This window comes from Schistocerca nitens, chromosome 12, assembly GCF_023898315.1.
Source record: "Schistocerca nitens isolate TAMUIC-IGC-003100 chromosome 12, iqSchNite1.1, whole genome shotgun sequence".
In the NCBI taxonomy this organism is placed as follows: domain Eukaryota; kingdom Metazoa; phylum Arthropoda; class Insecta; order Orthoptera; family Acrididae; genus Schistocerca; species Schistocerca nitens.
In genome coordinates, this window is record NC_064625.1 from 14,275,768 (window position 1) to 14,297,474 (window position 21,707).

Here is a 21,707-nt window from a genome sequence, read left to right on the forward strand (position 1 = left end):
ACAAACTTTGTACAAAGGTGGTTATAATTTAGTAATAAATAATTGGCATAATTTCAGTGATGATATGCTAGGAAAACGCAAACATTTGAGAACTTAAAAAGAAGCAATTTACAACGCTCTTGCAGACACTGATTCTAATATGTGACTGTTTAAACAAGTCTACTTACACTGATTCTAATATATGGCTGTTTAAACAACTCTACCTACGTGTCCGAGATCGTCTGACGAAATGTATCAGCAAAGATGGGAAACAATCCCCGAAAGAACTCTATAAATAATCCTGTAGCTTCAATGAAGTGTTCAGCAATTTCAGAATTCCATTTGTTTGTTTTTATTCAATTAAATTATGATGGATAGCGTCTTTTTGTCTATCTTGCATGTACTCTGAGACCTATCACAGCATGCTTGTAAAGTCGGCAGTGGACATACTGACTGTTATTAAAACATTTTTCACATGGCAAACAGCTTTTTCAACTGTCATATGCTGAGTAGAGCATATGCTGTAAATCGTATGTGGCACTGTAGGACAACGGAAATGTACCTCTGGTAATCTCCAAAACAATATTTATTTTTGAGGTCAATGATTTGTATTTCCATTGCCAACATTTCTGTACAGGTGGTGTGTTATGTTGGCAGCACAGTGGCTTGAATGTTGTGGCGATCGGCGAGGGACTGACGTGTACGAACGATATTTTTGTTTATGGCTCGATAGCATTTGAAATTTACGGAAACTTCCTGTAAAACCAAGACGCAAAAATGTTTGCCAGTATGTTTGACGAGGTGGCGCGTATGAACAAGCGCCAGGTATGTTTTTTTTTTAAACGCTGAACTCAATGAAACATATTACATATGTGTACCATGAGTCGTGCATATGTTTATAGCTTTTCACTATTATTTCGAATACTCTTTTTCAGTTCCTCTACCAAGTACTGAGTTTCGGAATGATAGTTTCGTCGGCGCTTATGATATGGAAAGGTCTTATGGTTGTTACAGGCAGTGAAAGTCCTATAGTAGTCGTACTAAGGTCAGTATTTGGCACCGTCTGAAGTGCTCTGATGATTTGTTAGTGAATAACACTGCCTCTCAAGTGATTGTGACTGAAGTGATGATAATTTACTTTTTCTGCAGAGACATAGATAATTTTATAGGTCAGTATAAAAGCAGGAGACGTCAGTTTTGCCGTCTTAGGCGTCTGAAGAAGTGTCAGTGTGAGGTGCTATCGTGTTAGTATCTTTAGCTTAATATGTATTACGAATGAAATATTACACTTCGTTACTGGAAACACCAGAAGGCAAACTAATGTTTAAAAAGAAGTTAATGGAAAAATTTGCCTGCTCTTTACTGGTTTGGGTGTGCGTTTATAGCAGAAGTAATGTTATAAGCATTTCTCACTGTATGTGTGTTTGAATATTGTATAAGCAGTGGGATTGGTGAAGAGGGAAAGTGAGCTAATGGCCACGTAGAACTATTGTAGCTATTATTTCTTTAAGCATTGACTGCTTTGTGTGAGTAATTGACATCACAGTATTATAACTTATTTTATTTATCATCTTTTATGCAGTAGTGAAATATGGTGTTACACTTACCTATCTTGTACAGCAAAAGTGAATGCTTGGCTGTGACTCAAACCTCTTTTTCTGTCGTTGTTGTTGTCAGACTTATATTGATTATCTCTAATGGCTTTGTAATTGATGCACTATTGACCCCTAATCTACATTCCATTCATTGACTAATCATTGGTCTAAAATGCATGTGGTCTGATCGGGCATATGTCAGATACTCAGTTTTAGTCAGAAGTTTGTTAGGGGATTTTCGAAGCTTGTAGGTAGTAACATAGAGTAATAGTTGTTTATATTGAAATAAGGCAGTGATGGCTAAATTATCAGTTCTGTGTCACAACAAACTATGAGCGTGGCTTGGTTTCAACTTGTAATGCAGCTGTGATGATGGTGGCAACTCCTAATGAAACTTAATCATTGTCATGCAGGAAATACAGTGATGTGAGAGTGCAGTGCAAAGAAGTTTGCAAAAAATGTGAAAAGTGCAGCAAAAGAATTAAGTCATTCATGTAAATCATTTCTGTCTGAGCTTACGGTCTCTTGTCAATGCCTCCTCATTTTAATGTGCAGTTAGAAAGTCTATCACTTTTGTAAAATGTTTTACATTTAACCAAAACGTAGTTGCATGGGCAAACATTACTCAAATGGAAACATCACCGACTTGTTTATTTATTACTCTAAAGAGAGTTTTGTAACTCCCAGTTATTTTTAAAACTCAGGGAGTGCAGTAGTCTTTTGTTGTTTTCAGTAGTTAGCCAAATGATGGTCAAAATACATTTGTTACAAGCACATTGCGCTCAGCACCATGTGTTCTATATGTAGGTGTTGCTAGAAGACTGGCATTTTGGAAACTACATTTGAGTCAGCAGTTGTTGAATTAAAAGGCATCTGGATATACAGCCCAACAGACAAGAAATGGTTGTCGCAAATTTTACATTATTGTGTAATATCAGATTCACTACGTAAGTGGAAAAAGATGGTGTTCTGTAACCAGACATTTAATTGGGTAGAAAGTTGATAGGTTGTAAAAGCATAGAATTTACTCTTTACTTGTGCCTTCTGATCAGATTTGGAGGTGTAATGTGGCTGTCACCCTTCCCTAGCTTTGTGTGTCCTTTGAATGCTTATGTTCCACTCACAAATTGTGTCTTTGTGCAGATGATCTGCCAAAGGCACTGAGGCACACAGTCTGCATTCAAAGAAAATGGATATCCCTCATGGATATATTGTACAACGTTAACAAGAAATAATCATGTCTGTCAAAATCATGTCCATCAGAAGATGAACAGGGTAGTGTGCTACTAAACTCCCGGGCACTCTTGCGTGTATTTGGCCAATATTTTGACATTTAATCAGAATCTATGGAAGTATTATCTTCAAGTAATGTGCAAGGACTTAACTCTTCTTGGATCAGTGGAAGATGACGTGGGTTTGCAGATGTGTTTAAAAAATGCCATGCCAATGTGCCAAGACCTACATAGATTAGGGTAAGTGCACAATAGGAGAAGGGTGTTGGAATGTATTTGTATTTTTTATGTATCCTGTAGATTAAATATTGTACAAAAAGTATGCATAATATAAGACAAGTTAATTTTCATTAAGAAAGAAGCAGTTTCAGAACATTGTTCTCTCTAAAAATTACACAGTGAGAATGGAAACAGAAAAAAATTCTAATTAATGAATGTAGTAACACACAGAGTATACAAGCAATGAATATGAGCAACTAAGAAATATGTAGGCAAATAGTGCCACTCGAGAATTTACCCAAAGATTCATTGAAATACAGAAATGATGAAAATGATCACTGGAAATAAAACGGGAGGAAAATAACATTCAAAAATACATTAAATTTACCATTAAGAATGCACAGACAATGACATTTACTACTAATAAAAGGTTTACATGCATAAGAAGTGTTAAACTTGTGAGAAGCGTAAGTGAAATGTACGTATATGCTGTAGAATTGTAGGTTACTGTTCTACCTGCTAATATTCTACACCCCACCACAGTCTTTCCCAAAGAAAGCAGAAGTTTCTTGTTTGACAACTTAGCTTGCATTTAGTTTTTAATATTTAATTAACACTTTCTTAATTTTTCATTTCCAAGAATTCTTGCACCAAATAGAAGCAATGCTTTGTTGGAAATGCCATTAGTTTATTTTTAAATACGGGACCTGGAACAAGTTTTATTTGATCTACAGTCTTATTGTGTGGTATGACACCAAGGTAAATTATAGACGTTTGGTATGATTATGTCCTCGAAAAGATTTGGTGGTGGTTTGGGATTACCGAAGCGTCCGATTCCACCCGTCTGCTTTGACCCATGATGTCACAAATATGGTGGGAATGACCATTCACCATGACTCCAGTATGGCGCCTATGACGCTGTTACATAAACATGATAACAAACATGAAAATAGATCGAAAAACCAACACACACATCTTCCTCCAAAAATATAATCAAACTAACAGGACAAGCATGGGAAATTGGTTTTTTTTTTGGTGGGGACAAACTAAAAACACACACACACACACACACACACACACACACACACAAAAAACCACCACCACCACCACCATCCCAAACCTCGTAAAACGATGACATAAATCGACAACACAAAATTCCCAAACTTTGACCTATATCGGTCGACAGCAGCTGATGATACCAAAAAATCGTAGCTACAACCGCACATTAGAATCGGACACTTCCCTTCACCTATATAGGTCAGCAGCAGCTCATGATACCAAAACACACATATTTACGAGAAATCAAAGACTTCCCATTACCTATAACACACAAACCACCTACACATACAGAAAATACCGCCGACCATACCCCACCAACCATCATAACGCACAAAAAATCCACCCAGAAACACTACTACTTTCCACAAAAGATTTCCGGCACAACACACTAGGTCAGACACCACAATCATACACACACAAACACACACACCACCTCCCTCCCACCCTCAACCTACCAACCCCCCTCCCACCCAACCTCCAACCTCTCCCCCAAAATCAAAGATCCATCAACAAATAAAAACCAAACAATAAACAACTCTCAATCACACGCTCAACTCAAAAACAGCTGCAACAAAACACATCCTCCACAACATAATCATAAAACAACCCCCACCCCCCACCCACCTACTTACACAAAAATTACCAACTCCCCCCCCCCCCCCCCCCCCCCCGCCTCACAACACATCCTTAACCAACCACCTTCAGGCTATACATTTTACTAATAGACCTTAAAAACGTCAAAAAATGCAATAATCCCCAAGGACGCTCTTCTGCCAACAATACTCATCTAAATGACACTGAAGGTTAGAAGAGTGTCTCTTCCTCCTCCAAATAACTGACTTAACGCCCCCCTCAACCCCCCCCCCCCCCAAAAAAAAGGTCCCTGTTATGTTTGTACATATCCCAGTCTCATAATTCTTAAATTATAAACTATGGTTGACAACAAAATGATCATACCCCCTCTGGCCCAAACCCCTACAAGATGAAAAAGCATCGCAAACTACTGTACTACCCTCCTCTATAAACTCCTCAATTAATCCCACCAATTCCCTTTTCATTCACTCCTCCTAAACCCTAAAAACACACTCTGAAAAACCACCCCCAGATACAGCAGCCCCCCCCCCCCCCCCCACACCCATAAACCAACTGGAGACTTACCTCTCCCATGCTTCCTCTTCACAAACTGCGATTTGTCAACCTCCACGACCACCCCAGTCCCACCCAACTTACCCCTGTACTTAATATATTCAGAACAAACTTCCCTACAAAATGAAAACCAGTCATAAACTGTCCTCTCACTCACACCAATGTCATGTGCACAAAAACTATCGGAGGATCTATAACAAAAATAATATGTCATCAACACTATCTCTCACATGCGTGACCTAGACCTCTCGAACCAGGTACCACGCCTTTTAGAGCGCCATAGGTTGTCCCTAAGGCACCGCCACATGTAGCAGTCCCTTGTCTGAGATGCAGGAACTCTGGCTAACCACATGTTCTGCCGACCCATGCCGCATTTCAGCCAGCAGCCCAAATAATTGTAAGAATTTTATCAGGGACAGCATATTGTCACCCATTTCTGCCCACAAACGAGAACTGTTATATTTATCAGTCATATCCATGTCTAACAAAACCAGCAACAAATTAAATTAAATGACTCATCACGTGACATACAGCAAACAGCACTACAATAACTTTGACACAACACAAACTTAATTCTTAACTAACTGAAACCAGTTTCTGTCAAAGACCAGTCACAGATGACACCTGAACAGATCATGCAGCAACACCAAAACGGTTCATAAACACGCCACCAGAGGACACCACCAACCGCAACAAAACTACATCTACAAACACAACACACTCATAAAGTAAACTCCGTGATGTCGTGACGTCACACAACACCCTTACATCACGGGTCAAAGCCGACTGGTGGGATCGGACGCCTCAGGTGACCTGGATATTCATTGTCCTCTGGTAAAATGTGTATGTATATCCTTGGTTTGGATTAAGTTTTCCTGTTCTTGTGAGGTATTCCCTGGTGAATATGATTCTTTCTTGGATGAACAGACGTGAGATGTTTAGAACATGAAGTTTTATGAAATGACATTTACAGGACTCCATCTTTTTTGAGACCACAAATTATCCTCGGTGCTCTTTTTTGTAGTTGAAATATTATATTTATTATATACTATATATTATATTTATTATATATTAGTTGAATTTCCCAAGATGATGATTCCATAGTGGAGCAACGAGTGGGACTCTACATGAAGTGCTTGCCTTACTGTGAGTTTACTTGTATAGATTTCAGTATTTTTAGTGCATAGCACATTGATACTCAGACTTCCTCTGATAGGTTGTGTATATGTGTATGCCGTTTTAAATTCTGTTGAACCCAAAGACCCAAAGTTTTGTTGCACTTAACATTGTCAGTTATATCATTATTGAAACTTAAGTTAATAGTTTTTTGGCAGGATGAGGGAATGAAATGGAAGTTGATACACACAGTTTTTCCACAGTTTACAATTAGGCAATATTTGTTAAACCAGTCTTTTCAGTGTCATCTGAAACTGGCTGAAGGCCTTCAGGACTACATCCAGTCAACACTATGCTTGTATCAGTAAACAGGTTAGTTTTTTGTGAGCTCATGTAATCAACAAGATCATCCACATAAATGAGGAAAAGTAGCAGCTATAGAACAGAGATGTCATCACATTTGCCTTCTGGAGCCCAACAGGATGGACATAGAGGAACAATGTAACTCCACTGGATGTTGCATGTATTACTGTTAACTCAAACATCCTAATTTTTATGAAATCCCTTTTAGATTCTATTTTTAAGAAATCTTTGGAGACGGTTTTTTTGCAGTTGATCATTTGAATGGTGATAGCAGCTTTCAGTTGGACAAGGCACTGAACATTTAATACATTCTCAGTGATGGCATTATATGTCTAATGTCTTGTTCATTGGCAGTCAATTTGTTTATGAGACAATTAAGTGGCAGCATTCCAGCAGTTAGACATGCTGTCCTTCATCCGCACACTGTGACAGATGCACAAACCGATCAGTGCCTGTCTACAGCCACTATCCCCACGCATGGGTTTACACACCAGTTTTTTGTTATATAACGTTGTCCACTGGTAAACTCAAGATGTACAATTCCCATGAAGATGGCTGTCAGGGTTGTGAAGGAAATATGATAACAAGGTGTTGGTATCCTGCAGAAATTGCAACATTTTGTAAGCCAGCTTCAAGACGCACACACACAGCAGTCTAGATGCTGTGAAAATATTCGTTATGAAAAGTACCTAATCAGTGAAGTAGTCACTGCCAATACTGGAAAAATACAGGTTCCTGACGGTTCACAAGTAGAGAGAAAACAAGATGCAAAGGAAAGAAATGTCTGATATGCCGTGTTTATATTCATAAATATCTACTCAAACAAATTAAAATTTTAAGTTATGGTGTACTAAAAAGCTGTTTTTATTCTGTTAGGTTACTATATTTTGTGGAATTTACCACAGGAATTCCAGCAAGAACATGTATTACTTTTTTTAAGTGGCCACTTGAGTTGAGTTGTCAGTTTCTCAATTGATTGGCTGAATTTTGAATCTGTGTAACACATTTAGTTCCTTATAACATTTATTTCACCATTCAGTAGTGTGCAATGTAACATTGTCACTTTGAGATCCCATTTAATGTGGATCATCTACCATTTGCGGACACTTTGTTGATGTGTTCCATTCACTTACAGCATGAATCAGCTTTAATGAAATCACAAACTGCAAAATTCATTGGATTAACTTAAGTAATTTTAATTTCCCATCGTAAAATGTGCTAGCTTTGTTCCATATTGACCTTTTTTTTCCCCTCAGGAGAAAATATAGATAAAAACATATATGTGATACAAATTCATCCCTTGCAGTGGGAGCATGGAACCTGCATTTCATCGTGGCGACCTTCTGTTCCTGACCAATTATCAAGACGAGCCTGTCCGTGTTGGCGAGATCGTCGTGTTCAAGGTCGAGGGCCGTGACATTCCAATTGTTCATCGTGTACTTATTTTGCATGAGAAGTAAGTATATTGTGAATCTAAACTTGTCGTGCACTGGCAGCTTGCTACTGTATGCAAGTTGCCGAAAAAAAGATTTCAGCAGTAATGTTAAATGTCAGTTCTGAAGTCTTAGGTAGCTGAGCTATTGATGGATGAAATGAAGAAATCCACTTTGTTTACAAGCCACATCAATTCGAATAGAACACACGAACTGGCACGGTGTTTCACACTCATAGACATGATAGCAACATCTGGAGCTTTCTAGATAGTCTGAAGTGATGCATGTGCAGGCAGCTCATAGCAGTCCCAGCGTGTAGGCGGTGAAAAGGGATGGTGTCACATTTGAAACTGTCACTTCCACCTACCTAGAAGTGTCAAGCATCTGTCTTGGCTTTTGCCCAGTACCCAAAGCCTGCCTCCACACTCTACAAAGAATTGTAGCCCTGGTCCCTCTTAGAACTGTTGCAGTATATTATGATTTTGGCTGTCTCCTTATAATAAAATACCAATATGATTACATAAGAACAAAAACTCTCATCTTTCTAAATTGTACTTAATGTCCATTTTCCAGACAGTGACTTGTCAAGCTTTGTATGTTTAATATGTCATGTGTTCAGCAACAGTGCAAATAGTTCGATCCGTGCTGCTTTTGCAGGTAACACTATAAACACTTGACACTTGGACAGCTTTGCTGTCTTTAACAGGGTGTAACATATCTTGTACGTGGGCCACAACAGTGGTTTCAATCCTTGTCTCTGCAACACACCTCCTATCTTGCTTCTCGTTGGCCCAGTGGAGCAGGAAAGCAGCCGGCTTGGCCTCTTCTGCCAATTCAGGGGCATTCTTCATTGCTGGAATTTGAAAGTGTTTACACTGTCCCACTTGCCGTAAAGTATTTGCTCTGAATATGTGTCGTAAGTGCTGCAGTTCAGTCTGTAGGCGGTCATCAGAAATAATCTTTTATCTGTGTTTCCCTGAGTTCAGGACTGCTATCTTGTCTACAGGATGGCATTCAAGTACCGGTCAGTGTGCATCGGTTTCCCGTGCACCGAATGACCAGCCTGGCCTCGTATCCAATAATGATACCTTGCCATAGCCACCCATCTCAACAGTGAATTTAATCTTCAAACAGATCCATACACGTGATTAACAAACTGCTGAAATGCATTTTCACGATGATGCCAAATTAGGAAGATGTTGTCAATGTACCATAGGAAGCAAGAAGGACACAACAGCACAGAGTTCCGGGCACGCTCCTAGAGGCGTTAAAGAAGTTTTTGACAGCTGGAGATGGTGGAACCCCATTGCTCTGCCATCTGTAACCTCCTAAGATTCGTTGAGGTACAGGAAGTACTTTGTCGTTAGGGCATAGCTGGACAACTTGTTGATCCAACGTTCTTTTTATTTAAAAGAAATGTCAGTCATAAAAGCTTAGTTTAAATAATCTTGTTAAGGTCTTGCCCTGAATAACCATCTAACCTTGATGTGGAACAGTAGTGTTTTATATCTGCTCCCATAATCTTTCTCACAATACTGAAAACAATTGGCAATGAAGAGGGCACGGTTTAACATAATTTTTACTGTTTCATCAAGAACCCATTTTAGACTTGGCAGCATTTTCATTATCATAAGTGCTTGCCGGTGCAGGACGTAATGGATGGAACCACAGTTTGGCAGGGAAGGGAGGGAGGGGGGCATGCATGTGTAGTGAAGAGTGCTGAGTGACCATGTATCTACTCGTGCAAACTAAATCTTGTTTATAGTTTTTGATCCTAGTCTTATTGTAGATTTATTATGCTGCTTGTTGCCCATTTTCAGCTGTTGCGCAGCGAGAGAAAAAAATCACTTAAACAAAACCAACATCAATATGATATTTGTAAGAGCTGTTTTTCTCAGTGTGTGACAAGACTTGATGTGCTTTGTTCTTTACGATTTTATAATTTTGGTGGAGCCCCAGGTCTCTGCAGAGCACAATATGAGCATCCCTGCTGTAATAAATATAGCACATTCAGGTGGTGGTGGGGGTGGTGGTGCTCGGTGTTCAGAACTACAGTGGCATTCCCTTTATCAGGTGCCAAGACATAATAAAAGTAAGCTGTGGTTTCCTACAGGCTAATATTAGATTTCGATAGCTTAGCTTTTGCCAGGATACAGCCAGTAGTTAACTTGACGTTCTGAGCTGCATCATAAGAGAGATGCCTAATGCACTGCTCTATTGGCATATGTTGTGGGACTAGAGAAAAATTAAGATCTTTACTCATTGTCACAACAGCTGTCATCCAGTTATTGGTTGGAAAAATTAACAACTGTTCTGTGGATCTTATTGGACTCTCAGGTCAGCTCTATCAGAAGTTAAGCTGTCACACTTGGTACATTGCTTACCTTGAACAAACTCCCAAACTATTCTGCTGCCGTGGCTACATCTGCCCACTCCTATATCATTTAAAAGGAAATTAAAAGAATTTCTTAATGGCAACTCCTACTCATTAGATGAATTTTTGGATATAGTAAGTGGGTAATTTCCCCAACCCCCACAGAAAAAGTCAAGTGTCATGTAATATTTTGTTTAATGTAATATCTTGTACAGACACCTTTTATTAACCTGACAAGTTCCACATCATTACGAAGTGTCGTATTCACGATCTATGGAACAAGTACTAATCTAATCTAAATGAATGGCGAGAATGTTGCTGACAGAAACAGATGACAGTCAAGTGGGTTTTTGATGTTAAGATCAAGCTCATACCTTGTCCTCCTCACAATGATGTGACTAGTCTTGTTTGAAATTCTATCCATTCATTGCCTGGAAAACAGATATGGAATAAAATTTGAAAACATGAGCCTTGCCGTCATACATTATCATATTGGTATTCAGTTATAAAGGAGGTGGCTGAGATTACCATAAACACCAACATTTTTAACAGAGACTCATAGAAGATCGGAGTTACTATTAGCTGCCCAACTCGCCTTCCTGTCGATGCATCACTTTGGCCCCCTCTCGAAGGTTCCAGATGCTGCTATTGTGCGTACATTACCTGAACAATATGCTTGCCCTGGAAGGTGGTAGTTTTTACTCCTGATGATGGGACAGTTTCAGAGATAACTGTAGACAGCTCAAGTGTTTTATTTGATGTCATGCATTCATAAACTGAGAAGATTTTACAGAGGCATGGCACTGTGAAAGACTTAGAGGACAAATTTAACCTCCATCCCACCCATCTCTCCCTCCCCCTCCCTTCATCTTTATTCCTTCCTTCCTTCTTTTGTGACCCCCCCCCCCCCCCCCACTTGATCCACATAATGTACCCCTTCGTTTTTGTTTTGTGTGGGCATACGAGCCAGAACTACTTTGTCATGAACAGTATACATTATTTCAGTCTTCTAATTTATTTTCTGTCATACTTTTAAACTTGCTCAGTTACTGCTTTCATTAGGAGTGAAAATTAATGTTCTCTGGAGGAAAACAATACAACATCGTCAGCAGAACAAAGGTAGTTCAGATATGTTCCATTAACGTATACTCCTCTGTTTTCTCAGTTTATGGATCTGAAAACTTAATGATACAGTATATCCTTTTTATAACAGCATAGCGAAATTATTTGTAAATGAACTTAACGCATGTACTTTTGTATCTCTAATGCTCCAATACCTTGTTGCCTGGCAGGGAGAATGGGACTGTAAAGTTTCTGACAAAAGGTGATAACAATAATGTGAATGACCGAGGGTTGTACGCCCGTGGGCAGATGTGGCTGACCAAGAAGGACGTCGTCGGGCGGGCCCGTGGATTCCTTCCGTATGTCGGCATGGTCACAATATACATGAATGAATACCCTAAATTCAAGGTCAGTATAATCACAATTTGATATGTTCTTGTAATTGTGGGATCTGAATAACTGATGTCATATATGAGGAATGTTAAAAAGAGAGAGCACTGTATTGGACTTAACACCCAAATGACCTTATTGTTCCACATTGTTGTTTAGTTTCAGATCATTTTTATTTCAGTGAAATATTATGATAGTGTATGCGGTGATTTCTCGATGGGAGCAGATAGAAATGTGAAGTTTCGTGTGAAAGTAGGCAAACCCTTTACAGAAATCCGAATGAATCTTCACTCTGTAGTAGAGCGTGTACTGCTTTGCAACTTCCTGGCGTATGAGCCCTGTGGTCTTGAACCGAGGACTTGCCGTTAGCAGTAAATATTCTTACCGATTGAGCTATACTGGCATGTCTCACAACGTGCCCTCAAAGCTGTACTACTTGGATAGTTCAGATGTAACACTATTTCTGGAGCGTCCGGGTTCAAGTCCCAGTCTAACACTTTGTTTTGTCTGTCCAGAAGTTTCATTTACATGAGTGTTTGAAATGGTGAAGCTAGGTTGTCGATAGTTCTTCAGTTTCAAAGCTCATTGTGGATGTATTGAATATGACGGTCGACTAGGAATATCTTCAAGTTGCAGGCATCAGCAGTGTTCAGTGAGTTTACCCAGCTGCATTCTTGCGAGCTACTTGTGCATTATACAGGGTGGCCACCCCAAAAGTATTCAGAACCGTTTAAACACACAGAGATCTGATTGTGTCAACCTATAGCAGCCAATGTGGCAAATTCTGACACAACTAAATTTTAAAATTAATAGTTGCCAAATTATGACACTGCCTTGTTTTGTTTTTAATGGAAATTTAAAAAAAGGTGGTATTGAGAGACCCTTCATAGACGACTTTAACAATCTAATGTCAGGAAATTGATGAAATAGTAACAAGATAATCTGTGTCTCAACATCAGGAGAAGAGGTCCCAGAAACATCCTCCCATTTATGCCAGATGTAAGGAAACACATACCTGGGGTACAGTTCAGGTGTTACTTTTGAAGTTTTTCACACTTTCTCAAAAAACATTAGAGTCAGTACTACACCAAATTTGTTAGTGAAAGCATGATCATACACGGTATGAAATGGAATGTGTATCCAGACTGAAGGTTTCTTGGTAGCAAGGATGTTAACTTGGATTCAGAGTCATAAGCAGATAAAGTAAATTCACATATGATCCAGGGAATTATGTAAGACTCTTGTGTATGTTGTATTGTTAATGACCTCAGACTTTTGCATATTGTGTAGTCACGTATAATGAAGCATAGTCCGAAAAAAAGCTCGATAACTATCTAGTCATATTATCTTTGTATTATTTCAAATCTTGCACTTCACAGAACGAGGAAAAGAGATCATAGTATTGTATGACTACGAGGTGTGTGGGAAAAGTAATGAGACGACTTTTTATCCATCACTTTGTTTTTTTTTTTTTTTTTTCAGACAACAGTATTGTCTGCTTAGAAGGTGTTCCCTTCAGCAACTACACAACAGTGAAGTAGTTGGTCCCAGTCGTGATGGCAGTGCTGAAAGGCTTGAACTGGCTGGACCTTTAACATGTTGATCACATTCTTTTGACAGTTTTCCAGCGTCCCAAAATGACATGCTTTCAAGACATTTTTCAATTTCGAGAAAAGAAATAAGTCACAAAGGCTCAGCTCACAAGGGAACCTCCCCATCGCACCCCCCTCAGATTTAGTTATAAGTTGGCACAGTGGATAGGCCTTGATAAACTGAACACAGATCAATTGAGAAAACAGGAAGAAGTTGCGTGGAACTGTGAAAAAATAAGCAAAATATACAAACTGAGTAGTCCATGGGTCACATAGGTAACATCATGAACAATGTGAGCTCAGGAGCGCCGTGGTCTCGTGGTAGTGTGAGCAGCTGCAGAATGAAAGGTCCTTGGTTCAAGTCTTCCCTCCAGTGAGAATTTTACTTTCTTTATTTTTGCATCGTTATTATCTGTCCGTTCGTTCATTGACGTCTCTGTTCACTGTAATAAGTTTAGTGTCTGTGTTTTGCGACCGCATCGCAAAACCGTGCGATTAGTAGACGAAAGGACGTGCCTCTCCAATGGGAACAGAAAACATTTGATTGCAAGGTCATAGGTCAACCGATTCCTCCACAGGAAAACACATCTGATATATTCTATACGACACTGGTAACGGCATGTGCGTCACATGACAGGAATATGTTGTCGACCCACCTAACTTGTACACTTGGCGAATGGGTAAAAAGATTCTTCTACCTTTCCCGATTTAGGTTTTCTTGTGGATGTGATAATCACTCCCAAAAAAGTGATGAAAACACAATAGTTTGTCACATAAACTGAAAATAAAAAAATTAAACTTTTCACTCGATGGAGGATTTGAACCAAGGACCTCTCGTTCCGCAGCTGATCACGTTACCACGAGACCACGGCGCTCCCGTGTTCTTAGAGTCGTTGATGTCGCCTATCTTCCCATGAACTACAAAGTTTGTATATTTTGCTTATTTTTTCACAGTTCCACACAACTTCTTCCTGTTTTCTCAATTGATCTGTGTTCAGTTTTTCAAGGCTTATCCACTGTGCCAACTTATAACTAAATCTGAGGGGGGTGCAATGGGGAGGTTCCCTTGTCAGATGAATATTGGGGCTGTGGAACTACAGGAATGCTTTTTGAGGTCAAAAATTTTGTGAGGGAAGTGGTCGTGTGACATGGGATATTGTCGTGATGGAGCACACACTTGTCTGCAATGCCTGAACCGTTCAAGGATATGTTCATAAAACATGTGGTTGACAGGTTTTCCTGGAGGAACAAATTCTTTAAGCATGATACCCGTACTGTAAAAAAGGAAATCAGCATTGTTTGGATCTTTGATTTACTCACTCGAGCTTTTTTTTCGGTCAAGGAGATGTCTCAGGATCCATACTAAAAAAATCCAGGTTTTATCATGTATGAGCACACAACTGAACTTTTTGTGGTCTTTGGCAATCCTCTCAAGTTGATCAACACAAGCACCGTGTGATGCTTGTACGGAGATGAAACTCAGACTGAGCATCTGGAAGGGATGAACACACTGGTCAGTGCAAGTAGAACGACACAGCATTGCAGATCGCTTGCAGTGTTGTCAGACTCATTACTTTTCTCAGACACCTCATATACTATCAGTGGGTCACAGTTGGAATCGATCAGCTAATATAAAGGAGCGGATGTAACATTTTATAGGGATTCGAAATGGAACGATCACGTAGGCTCAGTCACAGATGAAACAGATGGCAGAGTTCGATTCGTGGGACTAGGGAAACGCAGTCAAGCCGTAGAGGAGGTTGCTGACAAGGTACTTTTTCGATCCAACCTAGAATATTGCTCATAGGTGTGGGAACAGTACCAAGTAGGAGTAACAGGGTATACTGAATGCACACCAAAAAGAGCAGCACAAATAGCCACAATTTTGTTTTACTCATGGGTGAGTCAAGAATGAACAAGTGAAGAAACGAGGACATACTACAGCTTATATATGTATAGAAGCAAGTGAGAAAAATCTTAAAAGTTCACACAGTATATGTTTGTCAAATGAAATGTCTTAAACTGACCTTTCTCGATTCCTTCGGCTTACAGATAGCTGTGCTGGCGTGTCTCGGACTTTATGTGCTGGTACATCGAGAATAGTAGAGGGGTGTGGCGTGCGCGGCACTTCGTTCCGTGTGGCCTGCCGCCTGCACCGACTTCTCCTCACCTCTGCAGCTCGTGCGCGATGCTATCGGACGCCGGCTTTCGAGCGACACCACCTGTGATACGTTTCGCCTTCCCGAGAGGAAGGCGACGGGATGTCACCGAGCACGTTTGCTCCAGTTGCAGGGGAGGTGGCCACAACATGACAACTTGAACTTGTCACGTGAACACTTCGCAAGAATGAGTCTGGCTTGTATGTGTCTGTGTGTATGTAACTCTGTGTTTGTTAAGGTGACCTTTTTTTATGTATGTATGGGTGTAATGTGTTGTGTTGTAGTTGCTAATCTTACAGAGCTTCCCATGTGCTTGGAGACTGCAGGGCTCTAGATCTTGTGTAAAAATGGGGGCCACAAAATAATTCTGTTTTATGGTTTTTCCCCGGCATTCTTGTTAATTTGGGGCAGTATCATCATAGAACGTTACTGTGGTGGTTATCAGGACCAGCTAAAAATACACATTATATTTCTAGGAAGCTTGTTTATTTAAATGTGGCAAGGCAGATCCATATGTTTTCTATGTGTATGTGTGTCTTGGTTTTATCAGAATTGGATCACGTTTTCAAAATTTTATCTGCATTGTGGTCTTTTGCTATAGGAAAATGAGCCATTGTTTCTTACAAAGTGTTCATACTTTGGTAGCATATAACTAGAGTGAATTTGAAAATTAATTTGGGTACTAGTTATTGTTCATCCTTCTCTATTAAAATCTAAATGCACCATCTTTAAAGCTGATGTAAGTCGTTGGTGCTACAAATGACTGTCGATACTGCGTTAGCCCTAATAATTGCCTTATTATTGTTATTATTATTACTATTATGGTAAAAACTGTCAAATGATTGATTGTGAGACAGAACAGTTGAAGTGTTATTTGCATCATGATGACTAATAGCTAGTATCCAGATGAGAGATTTATGTTTGGGCTTTATAGAACCTCAGATGGAAGTCATTATTTTATTGACTTCTCTGAGATATTTCAGTTAGAAAATTGTATAAGGAAGTGTACCAAGTTTGCCATTCTATTTATGGTGGTGCTGTCGTAATGTGGGGACTACATGAGGAATTGCCTTTACAGACTTCTTACGGAAAATTCTTTGAACAGGCGAGGTGAAGCTCTTTATATGTGCAGTGTAAATGTTTTCATTCTTCCCTTTGTGCAGTGTAAATGTTTTCATTCTTCCCTTTGTGCAATTTTGTGGCAGTCAGCATTATACATGAGGTTATCTTTAAAAACATATCTCTACAATTTTATAAATTTTGCAGATGCAGTTTGTTTTAAGTCATTCCCAGGTGTTCAAATGAGCTTCATATGCATCAGAAATGTATAAAACTTTTTTTTTTATTTTTGCTGTGAAATTGTTCAGTTGTTTGTAATTTATTCATTGTAAATGAAGGAAGGCTTTTTCCTTTTTTTCTGTTATTGGTCATGTGTGTCATCTTATTTTTAAGGTGAAACATTCATGTGCAACATTTCCTGTTTTACTGTGATCAGTTCATAATGAGCATCAGAAAATTGTAAATGTGAACAAAAGGAAAAGAGCATTTAAATGAATTTCCAACTGTTGAAAAATATCAGTGTAACTGCATTTACCTTTCTTCCCTTAGTGTTCTTCCACAATGGCAAAAGCAAAAAATTAAAAATGGTAATCCCAAAACACTGTGTAATAATGTGCAAAAGCAGCTGACTTCTGTACGAGGGAGATTACGAGATGGAGCTATGTTTTTGATCAAATAGAAGCAAGACAGGTGATATGTGCAAAGGTTTCAGGTTGAATGAAAAAGCTGGTTGTAGATACTGTGAAAACATTTCAGCACAACTGAAACGCACACACGATTAAAATTGTATCTCGGACCAGGTCTCAAACCTGTGACTAGTACTCGTGCAAGAAATTGTATTGCAGAGACATGGCTTAGCTACAGCAGCCTGGGGAGGTAGGAGAAGTAGTACTGATGAAAGTAAAGCTTTGAGGACAGGCCGTGATTTGTGTTTGGGTAGTGCAGTTGCTAAAGTAGTTGCCCCTGTGTTGTCCAGTCATTAGCCCTTGGTCGACCATTCCTTTTGGTGGAATACAGTCTGCCTTTCATTATTCATTTAGGCCTCCTGTCATCCTCTCCATACTTTCTAACCAGCATATTCATTGAGATTTAACAAATTTCTCTATATCTGTCCCTTGTATAAGCTGTTGTATTTCATGGTTGTACCTTATTTCTAACCTTCTGACTCATAAACTTGGGACAAGATTCTCCTCTCGAATGCCTCGATGTTTATTCATATCTGCTTGTGTTACCATCCAAATTTCTGACCATCTGTAAGAACTGGCCGCACAAGGGAATAGTTCTCTTAACACAGTTGGTATTGTAAGTAGTGTGTTCTAGAATACCTGTTAGTTTGCTTAGTAGGCTCTGTTTCCTGCTTGTATCCTTTCTCTAATACATTATTACTGCTTTAGAGGACACCTAAATAATGGAAGCAGCTGACAGCTTTAAAACATTTATTAGAGGCCTTCAGGTCATGTGGTGGTGTTCTTGCCTTAGAATTGGACATTGCCATGTATTTGACCTCGTTTTTGTTTATTTTTTGCCCCTCCTGCTTCCGTTATTTCACACATTTCATTAAGAGTGTTTACATACCTTGAACATTTGCAGTATCATCTGCATATGCACATGTCACTGGATTTTATTATTGTGTGTCTCATGTATTTTCTTGTAACTCTTGCACAAGAATGAAAATCTGAAAGTTTCCAGTTTTAGTATGTGACAACAGGAACAGAGATATGAGTATGTACAATGAAAAAGAATGCAAAAACCATTCAAACCAGGGCCATACATGTTTGCTACGTGGGAACCAAAGCAGGGAAAGAGCTGAAAAGTATGACTTAATTAAAAAACACTGAAAGGAAGAGTAAGCATGTCAGAAAACTGGTAAGCTTGAACACATGCTTAGAAAATGTGCAATGCAGGCTAAGAACGAACAAGGAGAGGAAGGAACTATATAAACAGACAATAGATGTTTCAGTAGCCCAGTCATAAAGTGCTAGATTATGGCTCCAGAGGTCTGAGGTTTAAACTCTGTCGGGCCCAGGATTTTCAGCTATCATTAATCACTTCTTTCACCTCTGGCAATGTTTGTTAATATGAATAATGGCGAGTACTTCTGCGGTTCAGAGTCCAGGCTAAATTGTTAGTTCCTCTATAACTGACTGGGTCTGTCAGTTTAGGGGTCAGAGAAAGGCGGAGGCGTGCCATCTCCAATAGGACGGTGCCTTGTAAAGCAGTGTTTTGTCCAAGCTAACCTTCAGGTTGGTGACAGCCGTACTTTTTTAAACAGTGAAAGGTAAGTATGGAGACATGAAGTTATAGAAACCCAGCCTGTGGTGTTACTGAATTCCCACCTGTTGGGTTCTTGTGTGATGTAATATGGTGCTAAATCTTTTCTGTATGGACACAGGACATCTTTTACAACACAGTATCACATGTCATGGATGGATGGAATGGATAGCGTCTTGAAAGGAGGATATAAGATGAACAACAACAAAAGCAAAACGAGGATAATGGCATGTAGTCGAATTAAGTCGGGTGATGCTGAGGGAATTAGATTAGGAAATGAGACACTTAAAGTAGTAAAGGAGTTTTGCTATTTGAGGAGTAAAATAACTGATGATGGGCAAAGTAGAGAGGATATAAAATGTAGACTGGCAATGGCAAGGAAAGCATTTCTGAAGAAGAGAAATTTGTTAACATCGAGTATAGATTTAAGTGTCAGGAAGTCATTTCTGAAAGTATTTGTATGGAGTGTAGCCATGTATGGAAGTGAAACATGGACGATAAATAGTTTGGACAAGAAGAGAATAGAAGCTTTTGAAATGTGGTGCTACAGAAGAATGCTGAAGATTAGATGGGTAGATCACATAAATAATGAAGAAGTATTGAATAGGATTGGGGAGAAGAGAAGTTTGTGGCAAAACTTGACCAGAAGAAGGGATCAGTTGGTAGGACATGTTCTGAGGCATCAAGGGATCACCAATTTAGTATTGGAGGGCAGCGTGGAGGATAAAAATCATAGAGGGAGACCAAGAGATGAATACACTAAGCAGATTCCGAAGGATGTAGGTAGCAGTAGGTACTGGGAGATGAAGAAGCTGGCACAGGATAGAGTAGCATGGAGAGCTGCATCAAACCAGGCTCAGGACTGAAGACCACAACAACAACATCACATGTCACTGTTTTGTATTGTTTCGTTTACAGTTTACTCTTACTTGAAAAATCCCAGAACATTAAGATGAACATTGTATCAACAAACACAGGATTAAATGCTTCAGTTGAACCAAGAGAATAAATTGAAAATTTCATTCCAAAAAACTTTAACCAACTAGAAGTAGCACCAACACCCTTCATTGAAATTAATACAGTTATAAGAATTCTAAATAACATAAGCTGGTTGGGGGTTGAAGTAATTTCAAACAGAATTCTGAAAAGTTGTTCCAACTTAACAAGTAATGTCATCAATGATGCATGCACTGCGTCACTGACACAGGAAATTTTTCCAGACAGGTTAAAATATGGAAGCATTAAACCACTTTGTAAGAAAGGTGACAAGATGTACTTAAACAATTATTGTCCTATTTCCTTACTGACTTTTTTTTTTTTTTTTTTTTAAATATTCATAAAAGTAATGTACTCGAGAGTAGTTGCACGCTTAAGTACAAACAATATTTAACATATCACAATTTGGATTCCAGAAAGGTTGCTGGACTGAGAATGCTATTTATACAATTCACTCATCAGATAGTACAAGCCTATAATAATAAATCGCCAGTTAGGAATTGATGGCTTTACATACATTTGGTTTGAATCTTACTTGACAGACAGAATGCGAAAGGTTGTGCTGAGTAGTTCAAGTGCCAGAAAGGTAGAAAATTTTAGTGGCTGGGGTAAAATCAAAAAAGGAGTCTCACAGCATTCAATTTTGGGTTCACTCCTATTCCTTATATATGAGGCTATCCGCACTATAGTGGCCTAACCCATAGTACACTGGTTTGTAGGAATGGCCACTGGAAGATATTGACGTTTGCAGAATTGATGTGTAAGGCAGTAATTGCGGCGTATAGCAATGATCGTGGTATAAAAAACGTGGTACGATGTCAGGTAATTAGCTATACTTGGAGTTAATTGTAATAGTATTTTTAGACTTTTTTGTGTGGGTTAGGCCACTATTGTTTCGGCACACTTGGTTGCAATACACGAATTGTGTAGGATGGGCCGTTATTGCTTTACACACTGCAGTCAAACATTGGACAAGATACACGTGAGGCATTAATGTTCATCATCCGTATCATCATTTATGGGGATGGTGTCCAGATGTCTTAAAATTACGCTAATAACCATGGTACACTAGGGGTACAAATTGCAGCAAGGTCATTAAATCCATCTTTCTCACTGCACTAATAGCGTGTCCATTGGGATATAGTACGTCCAGAGTCTCAGTTACTTTCAACCCTCATTTTTCAAAACTGATGCCAGCAAACAGGACATCTGGCTCATTGGAGTACATATGAAACATGGTATGGAGAGAGGATACTTTATACTGAAGCCACTGGATATGGAACCACTGCACCCTGTTATTTTGTGTCGACACTTTACGGTTACGTATGTTTCTCTTTAAATGTGCTGTGGACATGAAATCATTCCTTGTCATCGGCATAGCGGTGAAGGGTGGTTGTTTTCGTGTATTGAGAATGACATTCATCTAGTTGTGTGTGTGTGTGTGTGTGAAATTTCCTGTTCTTCGCAATGATACCAAAGTCATGGTCACATGGTAGGTATGAATGCCCACTGAGTAGGAAGTTATGGTGGATTACTTCCAGTGTGAAGTCTGCGTGCAGAACCATGAACTGACACAGTAAGGCTGTTTTTATATTCTGATTTTGCCTGCCACATTGATTGGAATACATAACAAGTCGTTTTGTTTCGATGTTATGTTTAATG

At 39.2% G+C, this 21,707-nt stretch overlaps 1 protein-coding gene across 1 annotated transcript; it reads left to right on the top strand.

Moving 5' to 3' along the window:
• The first annotated feature begins 636 nt into the window (after positions 1 to 636).
• LOC126215212 (signal peptidase complex catalytic subunit SEC11A) lies at positions 637 to 16,877 on the top strand. The gene is made up of 5 exons (XM_049941876.1): positions 637 to 804; positions 915 to 1,024; positions 8,016 to 8,165; positions 11,809 to 11,986; positions 15,613 to 16,877. Exons 1-5 carry the CDS (start codon positions 757 to 759, stop codon positions 15,661 to 15,663), a joined length of 537 nt encoding a protein of 178 aa, XP_049797833.1. The 5' UTR covers positions 637 to 756; the 3' UTR covers positions 15,664 to 16,877.
• The last annotated feature ends 4,830 nt before the right edge of the window (positions 16,878 to 21,707 follow it).